Source organism: Myodes glareolus, chromosome 12 (genome assembly GCF_982192425.1).
Source record: "Myodes glareolus chromosome 12, mMyoGla1.1, whole genome shotgun sequence".
Taxonomy (NCBI): Eukaryota; Metazoa; Chordata; class Mammalia; order Rodentia; family Cricetidae; genus Myodes; species Myodes glareolus.
This window is the reverse complement of record NC_142037.1, coordinates 31,204,944-31,225,280: the sequence shown is the minus strand read 5'-3', so window position 1 is coordinate 31,225,280 and position 20,337 is coordinate 31,204,944. Positions and strand designations below refer to the sequence as shown.

Genomic DNA, 20,337 nt, shown 5'->3' with positions numbered 1-20,337 from the left:
ATCTGGATTAGAAGGGGGTTTTCTACTTCAGATGATTTAAGAAAAAAATCCCTCACAGGTGTACCCAGTCATTAGGGTTTTCGTTAAATTCCAGATGTAGTCAAGTTGACAACCAAGAATAGCCATCACAAGGTGGAAAACTGTCTTAACAGAGTATGAAGTGATATACTTAATAAAAATGTTTTAACGGAGTATGAAAAGGTATACTTACTAAAATGTTTAGGTTTAGACATGATAATCACATAGAGTAACAATTCTTTTCTAACTGTACGTGTAGTAGAGTCATCTGGGAAACAGTGACAGGGACAGAGGGGTGGGTCTCCACCTCTGGAGGTGAGTGTGGAGTTTGGCTTGGAGTCCTAGCAGGAGCTTTTGTAGATGCTACCAGGACAGTTTTCTGTTAGCCGTGTAGTGTTGATGGGGAGGCACACACGCTCACTCAGATGCACAGACACAGTAACAGCAGTTGCTATTTGGTACTTGCAGAAACAACTATTTTTGAAAGGTTCCATGGAGATAGTCATTACGTGATATATTCTAGTTCATAATTTGACATTTTGATCTGCTATGCACCGCAGTGCCCCCCCCCCCCTTACTCTATGCCCTAGAATCCAGTTCGCGAGCTTCGGGCAAGGGGCTGGAGGTTGAGGAAACACACGCAGAGACAAACCAACACACGGACCTCCAATCACTGGTACAAAAGCCCTTCTTTAATAGCACCGTGGAGGCTTAAATACCCAGCAGTCAATGACCAACAGGTGAAAATCCCATCCTCTGACCCTCTAGGCTAGACACAGCTTCTAGTGACTTTAATTAGAAGGCTCTAGCAGGGAAGAGCAGCTGAAGGCCAGGACTCAATTAGTCCCAACATGATCCAGTTTCCTTATACCTAACATACAACAAGAAATTTTAAAACTTCAAATCTGGGCTTATTGTAGCTGACCCAGTGGACAGTTGTGCCCTTCTGCCCTGAAGTAGGGGAGATGCGATATTTCATTTTGAGGCAGTCAGTTAGTGCTTTGGTTTTCCAGGAGCATCTTGAGGGCCTGTGCCCACAGTCATCTTTAGATTGCATCTTAAGTCTCACTCTAACTAGTACTCATCTTTCTCCCTGTGCACTAAGTCCAGGTTATGCATCACCTGCCACTGTGTGTTTCTACTGTGAAGTCAGATATAAAATATATGGTCAGTAAATTTTTGCAGTATTTGATACTGCATTATATTGATTATTTATTATATTCTGTTATATCTTAAAACTCTTCCTGTTGTTAAGTTCCTATTTAACTGTTAGCATTGAAGTCTGGCTTCTGCTTCAGTTTTAATTCTCTCCCATCTTTTTTGAGCAGGAACTGTTTTTTAAATGCACTGAATTAGCAACATGTGTTTTATTGTAAACTGAGCTTGTGCGACTATAAGATGAAATTGGAAATCCTGCAGCATCTTTAGTGTGATGCTCTGATGAATGTGTGTTTCTTGCAGCTAAAGCAACTTGGTCACTCTGTGGACAAGGTGGAGTTCATTGTGATGGGTGGAACGTTCATGGCCCTTCCAGAAGAATACAGAGATTATTTTATCCGAAATTTGCATGATGCTTTATCAGGCCACACTTCAAACAATGTTTATGAGGCAGTCAAGTAAGAAGCCCTATTTTCTCACTCTGCATGATTGTCTGTTCATCCTCCTAGCAGCTGCCTGTGAAGATTTGATCCTTTCTGTGTTTATATTCTGAATTTCTTGTACTCTTTCTTTCTTTGTGTATGTCTGTGTATGGGAAAGAATTATTTTCATGGAGCCACACCTCCTAAATGTTCTACTGAGTTCCACTTCCTGGTGACCAAGCATTCAAATATATGAGCCCTTGGGGGCCATTCTTATTCAAACTGCCACATGTCTGTGCAGTTACAGGCACTGGGCACAACATGGTGAACAAGACAGAACTGCGTGTCCTTGTGGTGCTTTCCTTTCATATCAGTGTCTTATGAGTAAAGGGTGACCCTGATGTGACAGGGTCCTGCTGTAGGACGGCGAGTCTGAGACCTTCCTTAGGGTAGAAGGAGGACGCTGAGAAGGGAGGGCTCTTCCCACAGGCCACTGGGTTATACTCCAGTGAGCAAGGGAATGTCCTCAGGTGACATTAAAAGACTGAACGTGGGCCAAATTATGTACTCTTTCAAGGAGCTGGAGTTTGTATGAAATGTAGAAGTATGTTGTTTCAAACCAACACATCCTTGTTAACAGGCAAGGTCATTGAACTGTCTTCTGACTGACAGGTTAGAGGGTTACCATGGGGATGTGAGAAGCTTCCTTCTCACCTTGATTCACCACGGGTGGTGGCAGTGATGATGGGGAAGAGACTTGATTAGAGGCATCAAAAGCCAAGCCGTCGTTGGATGGCTTGAGTAGTTGGATGTAAATGACATATGCTAAGGTGGAAAAGCCATAGGAAAGCTCAGGTTTGATGGAGGAAATTAAGAAGTTTATTTTTGGTTTGTTATCTTTGAAATGCCCATGATGTATATAGGGATGTCCTGTAGGGTCCAGAAAAGGAAGTCTTGGCTGCAGGTACACAGTGGAGATTTTCAGTCACAAGTGATAATCACAGCCTCGTGGAGGAATGGCTTCATCTAGTAGAAGAGTTTTACATCTCCAGGGTGTGCTAAGACAAAAAGCAATGTTAAGAACAGTGTGTACTGTACAGTCTCATGTATGTGTCTACCCAGGCCTATCTGTGTGGTCGTCACAGGCCAAGATCATCACTGAGAGTATAGGAGGCTTACATTTGTTGTGTGTACCACGCATGTTGAACCATTGTGATTTACTTCACAGTAAGCCTTTGAGTGTGGTGTTCAGACTTCTTCTGCTTTACATTGGAGGAATCCAGAGCCCAGAGACGTAAAGCAGCTTACCCAGGCTTAACGCAGGTAGTTGATAGCAGAGTGGGAATAGAAACCCCAGGCTACCTTCAGAGCCTGAAGTTTGCTGTAATGCTAGAAATTGCTAGGCGTAAAAGGGGTGTGTGTGTGTGTGTGTGTGTGTGTGTGTGTGTTTGCGTGTGCGCATGCACCCATATGTTGAAAAGAGAGTGGTTCTCTTTCCGACACCCCTAGCACCATCAGACTTTGGCTTCTCTTGTGAAAGGGAAGGAAGGAGACTGTCACGCGGCTGATTGATTACAAGGTGGGTGAAATAGTGCTGCCTCATAGGCTTTTGTGTGGTGATAAGTAGTGTCTGGCCAGGAATGGGTATGAGGGGAGCTTTTTGACCTGAAACTAAAGCCTGAATACACATGAGAATGGACTTTGAGTGGTCACTCTGTGCTATCAGAGATCAACAGCGATGACCTTGGTAGGGTTACCCCCTGTAATGAGCTTACACCTCCGTTAAGTCCCTTCCTTCCCCTGTTACTTTCCTTTGGGCTTGTGAAATTTAAATAAAGATGATGTTTCATAAATTTAAGTAGAAGTTAGGGATAGCTTGAGGGGTTTCATAAAAGATTGACCCTCTGGAAGAATGTGTGGTGAGCAAGTGCTTGTGTTTGACTGATAAATACTGGTAAACTCTGTGTCCCTGAGTCTAGACTTCTGGGTATTTGACTTGTCCCACAGGAACCTCGGTAGCTAGATGAGATGGCATCTATTTTTACTGTCCGTCCAAAACATTGATCATTCGTGAATATGAGTCACGCTTAGTGAAACCCTCAGTCTGCAAACTTTAGAGTAGAGGAGTGATGATGTAACTCAGCTCACTCCTCTTCGTACTCAAGAGTCAGATGTGATAAGTGTAGTTAAAGTGTGATGTTTGGGACTAGCCTCCATTAGTCCAAGAAGAGACATAGTGGCAGGAGTGACTCTGGGTTCCCAACCGAGCTCATTCGCTTCTAAAAACCCCAGCAGTGTTATCTTCAATACCATTGAATCTTTCTTCTCATTTGACAATGAGCCCGATGTCCTCTGGCCTCCTCACTTGTGTGCACACGTGCACGCACACAAATACACACCTTCAACTTAAGAAACCTGTGTTGAGAAAAGGGCTCTATATGTACCTAAGTTAGGAAGATTTATTTACTTACATTAAATACTTTTAAATTATTTCTTTTACTTCTTTTTAAAATGTATGGTGCTTGTGTGGAGGGCAGAAGACAGCTTTCAGTCCTGCTTCTGCTGTGCTGCGGTAGCGGCTCTTGGTCCGCTGCTGAGCCTTACCTTCCAGGCTTCCAAGCCGTTGAGCTGCCAAGTGACCCTTGTCTGTCTCTCATCTCATAGCAGAAAAACTGGGATTACAGATACATGGCACAGATAAGCCATCTTGCCAGCCATATTTACAGTGTTTGTGTGTGTGTGTGTGTGCATGTGTGTTTATATATGTGACTTTCAGCTATATCTGTGTTAAGGCACACCTCTCCTGTGAATTTCCATGTGGGGTTTGAGCTCTGAGTACTTATGGAGCAGGCTGACCAAGCAAATGCGGAGTTTCTGAGGTGCAGCTGCTCTGACATTTTCATCAACTGAAATGTTGGCAATCTTGCTACAGTTTGGTGGTCAGAGTATTTGGCCATAAGCCATCTATTTTTGTGATAAAAATTGGGTTTTATGTTATGATTCACTTGATTTGGATCACGATGTGTGTCCAAAAGCCCACGAGGGAACAAAGCCTCTTCGGGGCTGCCTGGCCAGGGCCAGCATAGGCTCATTCTGTTCTTGTACCTCAAGAGGGCGCTCTGCTTTTAGCTTTAAAAAATGTTACTGACTTGAGCCTTCATTGCAGCAAATCTCATGAATGGCTCCTAGGAAGTAATAAACATGCAAGCCAGGAGCCATGAGGCCACCTCAGTGTGGTGTTCCGTTAACTGCAGCCCACTGGGCTGGTGTCTTGACTGCCTGCTCTCCCCACTCCCGCTCTCCTTTGTGAGGCAGTATGAAAAGCGCCTGTTTGTGAGCTCTCGTTTGCTTTGTTGAGGGCGATTCTTCATACAGCTCCTGTAATAAAGTGTTGAAGGGACATTTTGTGTCAGTTGAGGCAGTAATTTCTGAACTGAGCTAGAAACAAAACTGTTTTCAAATGTTAGCATCGTTGTGAATGAAAGAAGAGCCCAGGAAAACTGGTTTTGGTCTGATGTATTCTTTAGGAAGTTGTTTCCCAGAGCAGCCCACCTCCCTTCGAGGAGCTGGCTCCCTGCTGAGCCACGGTAGACATTTCCTCATTGCACAGCCCAGCACTGACGTTAGTTTGCTCAGTAGGACAAGATGTGTCTCAGTGGATTTTTGGAGTCAGGCTTTCTCTGTATAGCCCAAGCTGTCATTGAGCTCATGGAGATCTGCCTGCCTCTGCCTCCCAAGTACTGGGATTAAAGGGGTGTGTGCGTCACTACTGCCCAGCTCAAGGGTTCATTTTAAACTTGGCCTTCAGTTCTTTGAGGTGGCAGGTAAGCCACCAGTCTTGAAGGTTAAGCATCCTGAAGACCACACTAAAGACTCAAGTGTCCCTCCTTGGTCTTCCTGTGTCTAACCTGGGTAGCTAAAGGTTTGCTCGTTTGTTTATTTGTCTGTTTAACTGCAAAGATTAGGATTAGACTTCAAAAGAGTCCAAGAGTGTGAACTTGGTTATTGTTTGTGGCCAGTTGGTAGCCAGAAGTCTGAAACCTTTGCTTGCAGAAAGTGGAGGAACACAGGTCTGCTCAAGGACAACGCAGGCCTGGCCCCTGGGAATGCTGTTGAATCCAGCAGCTACTGGTAATCACTATCCCATCGACTGAGCCTCTTTAGGTCTCCAGAGACTGATAATTACTGAGTACTATCATCTCATAAAACATCTTCACTTGGGAGAAAAGACCATAGTGCCTCTGAGTCACCGATCACCAGAGTGCGAATGTTGCCAGATAGCTCAGAACAATCTTCTAAAGGAGTTTTATTCCTTTTTAATCAGCTCTGCCCAGAACCCGTTTTGCATTCAGTGTGCCCTAACTGTTTTCACAAGATGCAGTTTCAGAGGGTAGTTACCCACGAGAAGCTAGTGAGTCATACCTTCTCCTCGTGGATTTTTAAATTCATTTCCGTTCCTTTTTTCCCTCAGCAGTGGCTCTAAATCCTCCAGCTGTGTCTTGGGAAAGCTAGAATGCTAGGAAACGCTGAGTGCCCCAGAGAGCTCTGTGTCCTCACCTGGGCTGTCCTCCCAGATGCTCTGCCACGTGCCATATTGACTAGCATTCCATGTGGCGGTGTTCCCTTTAAGTGAGTTTATACACAGCAGAATACACAGACCTAACTTCCCTTGGTGTGCTTTGACAGACCTGTGTAACAAAACACTGTTAAGATTCAGAACATTGCCGACTGTGGTGTCATCCTAGCAACCAAGAGGCAAAAGCAGGGGTTCTCAAATTTGAGGCCAAGACAAGACCCTGAGAAAATAGAGAAGTAATGCAGAATATTTGTGTCACCAGAGTTACTTTATGCTCCTCCTGAAAATCCTCCCTCACCTTCGCCTCCCAGAATTGGCAGTTCTTCTGGTGGTTTTTGGTTTTTTTTCCCACTTGCCTTAGGTGAATCATGCCCATCACGTAGTCTCCTGTGGAAGGCTTCTTTCACTGGACAGTGTTGTTAGGTATGTCTGCAGTTGCTCACTTTTAGTGCCAAGCAGTGTTCTGCTGGGTACATGGACCACAGTGTGTGTATCCATCCTTCTATCAGTGGACATGGGGCTGCTTGTAGTTTACAGCTCTACAAACTCTGTGACCATTTTTGTTCACGTTGTTTTATGGCTAACGTTTGTATTGCTCTTGGGTAGTAGCGGAAATTGCTAGGTTTGTTAGTGTTTTATGAAAAACTGCCAGCCAGAAACGGTTGTGCGGTTTGTACTCCCACCTCTAATGGGCGAGCACTTGGTGGTTCTGCATCCACACCAGTACATGCTGTTGTCAGTCCTTTTAATTTTAGCCATTCTGGTGGGTGTGTAATGGCATCTATTGTGGTTTTAATTTGCATTTTCCTGATGACTAATGTCATTGAGCACTTGAGTGTACGCTTATGCTGTCTGATTATATTTCCTTTGTGAAGTGTTTAATCTTTTTCTTTTTTTTTTCCTCTTTTTGAGGGTTGGTAGGAGAGTGTTACATGCCCTTGATTCAAGAACTCCGTCTGTACTTGACTATTTATTCTATTGATGCTCTCTTAGAGCAGAATTAATATGACTATTTTTTTTTCTTTCTTACCATTGCTTTCTGTATTGTTACTAAACCATGTGTTTTCAGAACACAAGGCTAGTCTACTATGTTGTCATCTAGTTAAAATTTCCATTTTCACATTTAGCTCTCTGATCTCCTCTTGAATTAATTTTTATGTGTACCGTGAGGTGGTAGTCAAGGTTTCTTTTTTTCCAGTATGGAAAGTGAATTGCTTCAAGATTTTTTTTTTTAAGCTCCTCTTTCCTGTTTAGATTTTATCAGTCCTTTGTTAGAATCAAAGGACTATACCTGTAGAGCACACAGTGCAATGCCGCTGGCAGGTTTGGGCTTTTAGACCAGTACTGCGCTGTTTGGCTTACTGTAGCGTCTTAGTGTGTCTTGCAGACAAATAGTATACATTTTCTGACTTTGTAATTGATTTGCAAGATTGCTGTAGGTAGGCTGAGCCCTTTACATGTTTTTGTAAAATTCAGAATCAGCTGGCAGTGACCAGCAGTTCTTGCAAAGTGTGATAGAGTTAGGGTGTTTTCAAATGATAGGACACAGTCTCTGGGGAGAGAGTTGACAAGTTGTCAGTCATGAAATGGCCTGTTTCCTCATTTATTTAGATTTCTTTTACAATCTTCAGTAAAGATATTTATTGCTTTTACTTTTTTATTTTCTTTCATTTTTATCTTATGTGTATGTCTGTCTACATGTATGTATGTATGTATATGCATGTGTGTGCAGGTGCCCACAGAAGCCAGAAGAGTATGTCATATCTTCTGGAACTGGAGTAAGGGGTGCTGGGAACTGAACTCAGGCCCTCTGCAAGAGTAGCGCCTGCTTTTAACTACTGAGTCACATTTCCAGCCCCTGGGTCGTTCCTTTTTTAGTGACTTATTAAGTAAGATGTGGAAGCTTGACCATCCTTTTTCTATTGTAATATTAATATTGAAAATGGTTTTTTTTTAGACTGCTCTTTTTCTTTCTTTCTTATTTTGAGATAGAACCTCACTTTGTAGAGCAGACTGGTCCCAAACTCAGAGATCCACCTGCCCAGCTTCTAGGCATTTCTTTATGCAAATACTATGCATTTTTATATTTTAGATTATTATTGTAATATATTTTAATTCTTCATTGTAAATTTTTACATAATAGCTTTTCTATTTCTTTTCCAATTCCAGGGATTATATGAAAATTGTTTGATTTCTATATTTTGGAACAGTGAGGTTTTGTTTGATACTTCACTGATTTCTGATTTGATTTCATTTTGTTCAGAGTGCCTATGCAGTTCAATTTCAGGTTTTTTTTATTGTCTTTTATTTAATTTGTGGAAACTTATTTTATGTTCCAGGTGTGCGCTCCCTCTTAGTGAATCATGGCATGTGTGTTGGCAAGGATTCTGTCATGTCTGGTGTTTGCATAGCCTAGTGTGTTAGCATTAGTGAGCTATGCGACAGTGCAACACCCAACATACCAGCTTAGACAGAAAAGCTTTGTTGTCCTTACTTGTGCTTTTGGAGGTTCCGGGCTGTAGTTTTAGCATGCGATAGGAAGAGTTCTGGTGGAGAAAGCTTCAAGGACAGGTGACCTGACAACCTCCACTAGACTCTTTATTGGATGTTAGTTCTTTCATACAGCCTCGTGTGCTTCCTGTCAGCCTGGCTGGCTTACTTTCCACCCTTGTGTGCTGTTATAGAGCAAGTGGGTTTCTTCTAGACAGAAACCAACAGTACTTGGGTCTTGTCGGGGCAGGGAGTAGGCAGAGTTGTCCATTTTGATAATGTGTGCCATTTAATTACAGTGTTTGGTGGTATTAACATTTGGTATAATTAGTGATTATTAGTCTATATTGGTTGGCTTTTTGTCTACTGGTTTAGTCACCCCCCCCCATATTTTAGTTTTCGCTAACAGAATAATCATTTCATTGAATTCAGTTCTTTTATGATTCTGTGTAGTTGGTTTGCTCTGTATTCCTTGATAGAGAACGTCTTAAGAGGAAAGAGTAAGGACATTACCTGAAGGTTAGAGGCACTTGGTGGCTGTGGAATGGGGAAAGTGGAAATGCCCTCATGAAGTTTCCATACGAGGTTGATCTTGGCTCCTGGCCTCTGCTATAAGCACATATTCTGTGCTCTACTTTCCCTCGTGTCATGGAAAATAAAATAGGGGGACTAAAGTGTCCCCCAGGTGATGGTCTCTGACATTTGTGATGTGAAGACTTTTATTGGAGTACTGTTGATCTAAAAGGCATGTTCACGCTGTGTTTTTCACTTAGCCATGACCTCTGTCAGGGCAGCTTTTGGGTGATCTGCCTGTGCATCTAGCCCCTAAGTTCCAGTATGGGTGTGACAGTAAAAGCATGCCATACCTGTGACATTTTTTCTGTTTCTCCTGGTCCCTCAGCGATCTCATCATGACTATAAAACATTAAGCTGTGAAAAGAATCAAAAACAAGAATGTCAAGGGCTGCTCTAGTGTGTCATCAGCTGTGACTAGTGTGATAGAGTGCCTGGTTTTCTCTCATCTTCAGTGTCAGCAGCTCAGCTTTTCCTGGTAGTACTTGTTAAACATTAAAGTTCTCTGACTTTTTCAATTATATTGGGCAGAGACTGTTGACTTTTAGATCCTATTAACATAACGAGTCTTTAGAAAGAAATTGAATTATGATCTCCAAAAGGGGCGGATGAATCCTCTAAGCCCAGTGTCTTAAGTCTAGAGCTTCACGGATTGTGAGAAGTACCAGATTTTATTGAGGGAGTTTCCAGGTATAGCAATAGTTTTATAAAAGGACCTTTGTTCTGTTCTTGTGATTCTGAGGCATTCAGTAATAATCCAGGTGTCAGCAGTCCGAGCACATCTTCATCAGTCCAAAGAAAACTCATTTGGGTCCTGTATGCGATGGGAAGAGTTGGCAGGTTATGAACACTGGAAGCTAGTGTTTCATCTCTGTGCCCGCATCTGCTTCTCAGCTTAGCTAGGATGGATTGAGTTTGGGATTGATTTGAGCTTGACTGGAAAGCAAATCTGGGATTAAAAACTAGTAGATTTTTAGTTTGTCTAGAACCTTTGACCTAAAGCAAGGCACCTCTACAGTTTGCAAGAGGGCAGATAGCCAAAAGGGTCATCTAGAGGCTGTGGGAAGGGAGAGAGTGTTCCTTTGTCCCAGTTGCAGCAGATTCGCCTAGTCTTCCTTCATTTTCATTTCTTTGTTTTGATTGGAGGAGTTAGTGCAGAACTCCTAAGCTGTTAGTCACTGAACATTGTTGGGTCTGCTGGGAGCTCCCCGTCTGAAAAGAGAAGCAGGCATAGCCGTGAATAACAGACTAGCTTTGTAGTGTGGATGAACACATGGCACTCGCCAAGGGTTCTGAGATGTCACAGGATGAGAGATGTCTTTGAGCAGAGTTGAGAACTGGTTGGCATGGGTTTTGTTGCTCTTAATTTCTAAGGTGAGGCTCTCCTTGCCCTCTGCCCTGCTCCCTGCCCACTGTGAACAGCTCCTACAGTGTACATTATTGACTTGTTATGTTTTTAGAGGGCATGAGCTTCTTACGTAGCTGTAACCTGCAGAAAATGTGTAGGTTCAGTGCAGCCCTGCAGTCTTCCTAAGACAACCCTCTTGCTGCATTAGAAAGCAGTAGACCTGGCAGGAAGATTGAGTCCAAGTCCTGGCTCTGTCTCTTAGAAGGAAAAACAGCTCCTCTCTGCCCCAGAATCTAAGTCTAAATCCCAAGAAGGTAAGGTGTTGGCTGCAGTACAGAAAGAGAGGCTCACTGGCTAAGTGATAGGAGGGTTATGGAGCAGACCCTGAAATGCTCAGGCTAAGTGGTGTCTTGTCTACACAATATAGTGTACACTCGTATACTAGCATACGAGAAAGAATAGTCCCATAGACATCCCTACATCTCTTAAACGAGGCAGCAGGTTTACTAAAGTAGCGGACTCCATAGCAACAACAGTCACTGCAGCTCATGGAAGATGCCACACTGTTGTTTTTATTGTTCAAATTTGTTTCAAATTTCTACTTCATTGCTTTTCAGATAGAAATATAATTCTGAAAGGAACTCTAAAATACTGGCCCTCTTGTTTGTTTGGTTTTGGGAGGGGAGGTTTTGAGACAAGGTTTCTCTGTAGCCCAGGCTGTCCTGGAACTCACTCTGTAAACTAGGCTGGCCTCAGACTCAGAGAGTTCTGCCTTTGTGCTGGGATTAAAGATATGCACCACCACTGGCTTTTTAAAATGTGAGTTGTTTCTCTTTCCCCAGAGGAAAGACATTTTTGAGATGGAGTTAAGTTTTTGAGAGTAGCATTTTCCTCTGTGTCCTGTTCTGTGTTTGATTCCCAAGGTGGCAGTATCAAGCTAGTGGCAGCCTCCTCTGGGCAGGTCCCCGCTGCTGCTGTTGCTAACTCTCTGGTTTTTCCCAGTGATGGAGCTGTCACCGAGCCCAGGCTCTCTTGCCTAAGGCTGTGGCTTTTGAGAAATACCAGTTAATAGGAAGGTTTGTGGCACATGTTAGAATCTGGGTGCCAGGGTGCTTTCAGTTACTCTTTTGAAATACACTCAGAGTGTTCTAGCTTCTGTCTTTCATCCATCTATATAATTTGCTTTCTCCAAAGTGGTTGGTTAGCTTTTCTTTCTCTTTTTCTTTTTTTCCTTCTGTTTCTTTTAATTTCACATAGTTCTCTGAAGCCTGTGATTGCTGTTGGGAGCAGGTGAGTTGTGTCAGTCCTGTGCCATTATGTGCTCCTGTCCTCCTATTTGACAGGCACAGGGCTTTGAGAAGTTTGAGAGAGGATAGAGGAGTTACTGCCCTGTCCTAAACAGCACTTGATAAACTGTGAGCGTTCTTTTCTTATCATTCATTTCTTAGGTTGTCTCTCTCCTTCATGTTTCGGCTGATGTCACGTCATATAAAACACTTCCAGTGTGTTAGATGAGATTGTATGTACAGCCAGTCCTGCAGATCAGTGATTATCCACACTCTGAGTAATTATTATAATTTTAAATTAGTCGATTTTAATTGACACATAAAACTGAAGAAATAAAACTAAGTTACAAATCATTATGATGCCTGCTTTTCGAAACTCATTTAGAAAGAAGAGAAATAAATAACTGCAAAAAGCTTCCCTTGGTCTTCCCACCCAGCCCTGAGAACAGGAGCAGAGAGGAAAGGTCACAGTTAGCAGGTCAGAGATGCCGAGACAGACAGGCCTGCCTTCGACTCTTAGCTTGGGTTTTATTCCCTGTGTGTCTTGAATAAGATGCCTATTCCCCTTGAGCGTCAGTGTCTTCTTGAGGTAAGTGGAGTGATAGGACAGTGTTGACCACAGTGACCTCCATCACTGAGTTCCTGCCACCCCACCTCACCAGCCCCTGACAGGTGATTGACCTTGGGCTGGGAATAAGGCCATTGTCTCTGATAACTTAAATCCGAGGTGGCCCTCACGCTCCTGTATCTAGACTTGGTGAGACAGAAACCCTCCCTAACTTTGCACATTCCTGGAAGCTAGACGTTCACCCGAGTGATCCCTGCAGCCCACGCTGCTCCCCTCTCCCCTTTGTTTCTTGTATTTAAAATGGCGCTACGATACGGTGAGAAATAAGTAATGCAGATGGATTTTGCTTATGTGAAATCGGTTGCTAGGAAGTGAGAAATAGCTTTTCACAGTGAAATCACTGTTTTCAAGATGATTATGGCTGCAGCTAACTGCGTGTGAATAATAATGATAATGGTAATGACATGTACAGTCGTGTCAGCTCTGTGAAGTGTGGGTACCATTGTTACCATCGTTTTATAGATGAAGATACCAAGGCCAGAGAGCTTAATAGAATTACTGTGTGCCTGGTGAGGAAATAGCAGGGCTGGGATTTGAGCTTATGCTATCCTGCTCCAGAGCCCACGCACTTAGCTTCTGTCTGATCCTGGAAAGACTAAGAGAAGGCAGGCTGGGAAGAAATGACCCCAGACTGTGGCAGGTGTAGTCATTTTAGTTCTGCTCTGCAGGTATTCTGAGAGAAGCCTCACAAAGTGTATTGGAATTACGATTGAGACCAGACCTGACTATTGCATGAAGCGGCATCTGAGCGACATGTTGACTTATGGCTGCACGAGGCTGGAGATCGGGGTGCAAAGTGTCTATGAAGATGTGGCCAGGGACACCAACAGGTGAGATGGTGGCAGGTGGCCAGCACAAGCCTCCTCTGTCCGCTGGCTTTTCTCCATCTCTGCACTCACCTTTCTTCCTTGGCCCCAGTCTCACAGTAAAGTATTTGGCTTCTTAATCTCTTCTCCCATCCATGCTCTTCAGCTCATCTGCTTGTGCCTTCATGTTCAGTGTAGTCATTTGACATTCCCTTCTGTCTATCCAGAGAGAGGACACACAGGGAAGGTCAAGTGTACGAGAAAATTTGTAAATCACTGCCCCCTTGGTGGACGAACAGAGAAATTCAAATTTCTTTGGCAGCAACTACCACTGACTCAGGAGGCTTCAGGAGAGAGATGTGTTGAGTTGGACCTGGAAGTCACTTCACGTGGCCAGGGGTGTGAAGGAGAGCTAAGGAAACACTGATTCATACTTAAAGCAGCCTAGAGGAATGATAGCCCCAGGACTTGGTCCTTTAAGTAACAGAGATAGGCTGAATATTTTTAAGCACAGGAAAAAAATCTAAATCTAATAGGTATTGTACCTACACATAGGAACACAAAGAACCTGAGCAGATAGGAAAAATCTAATAGGTATTGTACCTACAAATAGGAACACGAGGAACCTGAGCAAATAGGAAATATCTAATAGGTATTGTACCTACAAATAGGAACACGAGGAACCTGAGCAGAGCAAGCATGTAGGGACGGTCTCACACAGGAAGGCTGCTGGAGAGTGTGGTATCATAGGCTATGCCAGGGAAGCTTGCTGAAGAAATGACATGTAAGCTGAGGCCCAGAGGAGACTCACTGCATACCCTGAGGGAAAGCTGATTGAGAATGGGAGAACACAGCAGGCAGAGGCTGGACTATGAAGGGCCCAGGAAGTCAGCCCCCCAAGCTGGGCTTTTAATCAGGAGGCAGACTGGAAGTTAAGATACGAATATTCCTGCATTTAAGTCAAAGCCCTTTTGTTCCAGTATGGGCCATATTTAAAGGGGGCTGAAGAGACAGACTTGGCCACAACTGTTGGAGTAATTTAAGCAGGAAACCCTGGAGTCCTGGAAAGCAGTGTGTGTTGTTTGGTGACTGCTAGGAGGGAAGTCCAGGAGCTTTGGAAGGAGAGGTTTCACTGTGGATGCTCTGAAGAACTAAAGGTGTGCTTTAGAGCAGGGCTCACCAGTAGAAAGTTCCACTGGGGTCAGCTGTCCCATGTGACAGTACAGCTAATGACATGAATATTTCTTGGTAATTTGATTTTTAGAGCCATATACACATAGTTGTGACCATATTGTACAGTGACTTTGAAGTAGAATTCTTAAGTGCAGAATTCAGAAGAAAGTCCCAGCCCCATCCCAGAATTTTGGACTTCACTAATGAAAACTAATTAGAAATGAGAGTGGGGCCATGGGAAGAAGTGGGGTATCCAAAAGGAGTATGATAGAGCCTGTGGCTTCTAGATCTTTCTATGCTAAGTGGGAGCATCTTGGTGGTAGAAGGAATTGTCACAAGGCTTCGATTGTTAGTTACTCCAGCGGTCATCAAGGCCTGCTTCCTGCTTGGATGCTCTTCCTTCCAGAGAGCGAATGCTAAGAGACTTGATCCCACCCCTGTGCCAACAAAACCTTTCTCTTATGAACCCTCTGAACACACTGGTGTAGTCTGCTTCATATTGTAGTTTCCTCCCTCCCTCTACCAGTATTTCATAATCCTAAATGAAATGACACCTCAAGTCAAAGCTTCTTCATGGTTGGTTTTTGAGTTTTGTTGCCCACTGTGTGTACCCAGTCCTGATATAGAGCCAAGAACAATCTTGAGTCCTCCTGTCTCTACCTCCCAAGTACTAGGACTCTCAGTGAGTATCAGCCATGCCTGGCTTCTGTATGGTCCTTGTTTAATGTCGATTCTACAGTAATAAGCAGATTTTACAGATGGTGCTGAGCCATGTCATTTGAGTACACGGTGGCCCTTATCCATTTGCTTCCAGTCCTCTGAGCAGTGTCTTAGAAGCACAGTGGTTTTCCTCCAGGCCTCCCTATAGCTGTGTAAAAGTGAGTTCTGGGGTTCTGTTCCCAGCCAAGTGACTCTGTCTCATGAATTGTTTTCCTCCTCCTCACCACCTCACCCTCACCCCTGTTAACTTGATTGTCCATTTATTTGTCTAACCAGTAATGCATTTTCTTCCCAGGGGCCACACTGTGAAGGCAACATGTGAATCATTCCACCTGGCGAAAGATTGCGGTTTCAAAGTGGTAGCTCATATGATGCCTGACCTGCCAAATGTGGGCCTAGAGAGAGACATTGAGCAGTTTATAGTAAGTACTGCCTTGAACCAGCAGACCCAGATTGCCTCTAGACTCTCTTCTCTCTGCTCTTGCTTGTTTATTTTTGTGTTTTACATTCTCAAAGCTCTAAAACCTGTTCCAAAATATTAGGAACACAATAAATAATGGTTACCTACCTCTCCATTGTCAGACAAAAACTGTATTTTAATATATTCTTTTCAGGCTTTAAAATGCCTAGACTTGGAGCTCAGTGATTAACAACCTGGATTCTTTGCCCAGCACCCATGTGGTAGCTCATAACATCTGTAACTCCAGTTCTAGGGATCCAACACATTCTTCTGCCTCCCTAAGCACTAGGTACACGTGGTGCATAGCCATACATGTAGACAGACACTTTTACACATTAAAAAAAATTTTTTTAACTATAAAATGCTTAGGCTTTGGGAACTGAGGTTGTTTATGTACATGTAACACAGGCACACTCACATTTCCATGGAGATGAGGTAGGTTAAAACATTTATTTCCATATGGTGGCAGGTGGCATAGGTAAGGCACATGGCCTGTCAGCTGGGATGCTGGCTTTTCTGTCCTCATTGTTTTTGGCCAGAAACCTATCGTTCTATGTCCCCAGAGGGAAGTAGAGACAAGTCCTTCCATGTGCAAGCATGGATCTAGGGCTCGTTTTTCCTCCATGTCTGTTCCAGTCTGCCTGGGCCTTTTGACATGTGAGCTCTATGGGACTGTGGTGCGATGAACTGGCCTTCATCAGCCTCTTAACTTACCCTTTCCTTCCCTTTCAGAGCTGTGCGCCAGGCTTCGTCTGTTTCCTGTTTTCATATCGTGGCGCCATCCCTCATGCCCCCTCATCTCCTTTCTCATTCTTTGTCCTTCTAAGTTTATACTTCTTTAAAAATGTTTCGTCGTGCCTTGTGATTTTAGAAGAGAAAGAGAGAAACCCATGTTTTATACTCCCATGTTTAATCATGGGTCCAGGACCAATTCAGTCAGCTTTGTCTTTACAGAAGGAACATAGTAGCCCTGTGTTGCCTGGAACCAGTACTCTTCCGATGGCATGTGTTCAGTGTAGATTCAGGTTAGGCAGAGAAGGGCTTGCCTGCATGTTGTTTGTGGGTGTCTAGAATATTTATTAAAGACCTGATAGATCTGTAAAATAGAAATGTTGCAAAGGAAATCGCAACAAAAAAATGTTTCTAAGACCACAACAAGAATACAGCATTTAAGAAGGCGACTGTCAGTGAGATCTAAACCCTATAGCTGCATTATTTGAAAAGCAATGTAAACCATGCAAGGTTTGCGAGGATAGTGCAGACAAAGATTTTAAAGCACAATTTAAAATTTACAGGCCAGAGCTAGAGTACTGCTGACTGGATAGAACCTGACAGGTACAGGGGTGGGAAAGACAGGACTGTGAACCCACGTCTGTCCACTACAATGATGCACAGTCAAGATTAGCATCAGCGCCATGCAATGTTCTGGAAAGGACAAAGCCTGGTATCTCCCTGCTGCCTCCCAGATAAAGGAACAGCAGGTGGGACTGTAAGCTAGAAGAGATCTGTGCCAGAGCACATGAGCCAGGTGAACTGCTCAGTGTCAGTCAGCCCAGGTCAGAAGTGGTGCCATCTGGGCTGACGACAAAAGTGTGACATCCTGGGCTCAGCCAACTTCCTCTGTAAAGGGCCCTCTTGTAAGCATTGTAGAGATTTGTTTGTTTTCCCTTTGTTTACATTGTAGGTTTTGAAGGGACTTAACTTAAATTTTTTCCACAATTTTTCAAAAGTTTCAACAGTCATATATACAATTAAAAATGTTATCGTGCGGAAGGAAGGAAGGTAGCCTTTTAATGCTCAGTGTGAGCCTGGTGGCAGCCCGGACAAGGCTGTACAGGAGGGCTGTGTAGTGCAGCACAGACTGGAGTTACTGAGCAGTGAGATCCTGTCATCCCCATGTCCACCTCCTGACAGAAAGGGTGGGCAGCCCAGGCCTGCTGCAGGTGGAGAGAAGCTGGCGTGAGCGTGAGCCTTCCCTGTGGGGACAGAACAAACGGAGGGGTAACTTTTGGTTCTCTGTCCATAGGAATTTTTTGAGAACCCTGCTTTTCGTCCTGATGGTTTGAAACTGTACCCTACCCTGGTGATCCGTGGAACCGGGCTGTATGAGCTGTGGAAATCGGGACGGTACCGGAGCTATTCTCCCAGTGACCTGGTCGAGTTGGTGGCTCGGATCCTAGCCCTCGTGCCCCCGTGGACTCGTGTGTACCGAGTGCAAAGGTGTGTGTTACTTTTCAGTCTCCAGATAACTGATGCTCTCTAAAGGAGTATTCTGGTTGGATATCACGAGTTTTGAATTCTTTTTTAAAATACAAGTAGATTATCAGGAATGCCATGTAGAAACTAAGGACAGTATGCTCAGTCTTCTTTGCCAGTATTGTATATTTATTTGTCCGTGAGCCAGGAAAGTAAGAACAACTTGAATAGGTCCCATGGGCAAATTCTAGGGCAATTTGAACATCAAAGTAAATATATTGAGGGACTGGGTGATGGGTCAATCATTAAAGTACTTGCCATGCAAGCTTGAGGACCTAACTGTGGTCCCCAGAACCCAAATAAAGTCTAGAACGGTCACATATGATTGCAATCCCAGGACTGGGGAGAGAGGCAGGCAGGCAGGCAGGCCCTGGGGGCTCAGTGGCCAGCCAGCCTAACTTACTTGGTGAATTTCAGACCACAGAGAATCTATCTCAAAAGGATGGGGACAGCACCTGAGGAACCACACCAGTGGTTCTCTGGCCTCCATGTGCATGTGCACGCAGTATTTACATGTAGATGTATGTGTTAATAAATTATAACCAAATGAATAAGGGCGAGTCCTTTGATCTATTCTACTAATCTTAATTAAATTAGGTCAGTAATTTGTATGCCTCAAAAGCATAGTATCAGCAGTGTTCATTACATATAGATTCTGTGTTTGCAAATTTGCCTACTAGAGAATTGTGTGACTCAGACTCTATCTTTGCAACACATTTGCCATAAATCATTCTCAAAACAGGGAAGAGTTTGGGTCCTTCATGTACACACTCTTAGCCAAGGTCAGAGCAGTGCCTCTCTGCCGCTTTCCAGCCATCCCACTGTAAACAAGGCTTCTTTTGCACTCTGCGTAATGCTACATTTTTCAGATTTTTGTGAGCTAGTTAGGAATTGGCTCTTTAAAATGACCTCCAAACACAGTGCTCAAGTGCTGCCTGTTGCTCTTAAGTGCTGGGAGGCTGTGAAGTGGCTGGCAGAGGGAATAGCAGGTGCTGGGGAACCTTTATTTAGAAGGCCCAAGAGGGACCTATTGGCCGTGAGTTCAGTGCGAATCAATCAACTATATATATATATATGTTAAATAAGGTGTCATTAAACAGAAATGCAGAGGACAGACACTTACTTATTGGTGGTTGACAAGAAAAAAATGTGGCATGAAAGGCAGGAACCTCGCCCCATGTGCTCTGTAGGAGCAGTAGGTCTGGTTCACTTCTTCAGTGTTGGTGGAAACTGAGAGAATGGAATACCTACCGACTGCTTACCTACCAAAGAGCATGGGAGAAGCCTGACCATTATCCAAAACCGACGAAATGAGCTGTGTGCCATGTGCTAGGGCCAGTTAACACCGCAGCCCAGCGTCTGACCATGAGCCAGTATTACACAGCCCAAGTAGGTGCACAGTCTAGAAAATAACCAGAGCGTTTTCTTTCAGAGTATCAGGGTCAGGGAGTTAGTTCTGTTTGATGGAGACTGAAGAACCGTGACTGCTAAACACAGATGGAAACTGGGCCCTTTTGCTTGAAGGACATTGTTGAGATGCTGGTGCAACTCTGTTGGGGTCAAAGAGCAACAGCAGAGTGTGTGTTGAGGGCAGTTTTCTGGTTGTGTTAGAATCTGCTCATATGAAATGTCTGAGTATCCCAAGTCTTGCCACGTCTTACTTCTTCCTTTCCGGCAGGTCAGGAACCAGTTATCTGAACTATTTCTGTGACTTAGGAATTGTTTCCCAGATGTTAGCTAGTACAGCAGGAAAGAGGGGCAGTAGCAGAGGCCAAGGCAAGAGTTCATGTGTCTGTCTGCACCCAGTCACAGAAAAGGCCATTTCCACTCCCACCCACCCCTGAGAACCAGGGTCTTCTAATGGAAGGAGCTGACGATAAAGCCTCCTGTTGTCTTACCCTGAGTCAGGGCAGCAGAGACACTTGGGTAATATGAATAGCTTCATTTCAGGTGCCATAGGGAATGGCATCACGGACCACTATCCTGCCTGCACCAACTGAGACAATAAGGATTTAGGGGGTGACAGCAGCCCCCATCTTTGAAGTATCTGAGGGAGAAGGATCATCGAGTGTGCAGCCCTCTGCCTTTGAGGAACACCATCTGCCTCATAACTACAGGGGATGGCGAGGTCTCCTGAAGGTGTGGAGTTGTGATGCCCTTGAGTTCAAGGACAGCTGTTTGAGGAGACCAAGAGTCCAAGCAGCACTTGCCTGGTGAAGCACCACCTTGTTGCTAGTGTGGGGTCAAGTTTCCATGCTTTAGGGCTGGTGATTCACCAAAGTTTGAAAATAATCCTTTGCTAGTTTAATTCAACAGTATTTTTTTATAATAATTTCCATTTTATCTTTTTAAATTATTTTTTATTTTGAATGCTTTAAAATATAACTATGATACTTACTATACAAGTTTTCATCCATAAAGAT

At 43.9% G+C, this 20,337-nt stretch overlaps 1 protein-coding gene across 2 annotated transcripts in view; it reads left to right on the top strand.

Moving 5' to 3' along the window:
* The window catches only part of Elp3 (elongator acetyltransferase complex subunit 3), a 66,357-nt gene that overhangs the window by 17,448 nt on the left and 28,572 nt on the right, over positions 1 to 20,337 (top strand). For both annotated transcript variants that reach the window (XM_048421817.3, XM_048421816.3), the window contains exons 7-10: positions 1,480 to 1,634; positions 13,168 to 13,329; positions 15,494 to 15,620; positions 17,685 to 17,878. In XM_048421817.3, the coding sequence (XP_048277774.1) occupies positions 1,480 to 1,634; positions 13,168 to 13,329; positions 15,494 to 15,620; positions 17,685 to 17,878 (638 nt within the window). The remainder of the gene's footprint in view (positions 1 to 1,479; positions 1,635 to 13,167; positions 13,330 to 15,493; positions 15,621 to 17,684; positions 17,879 to 20,337) is intronic.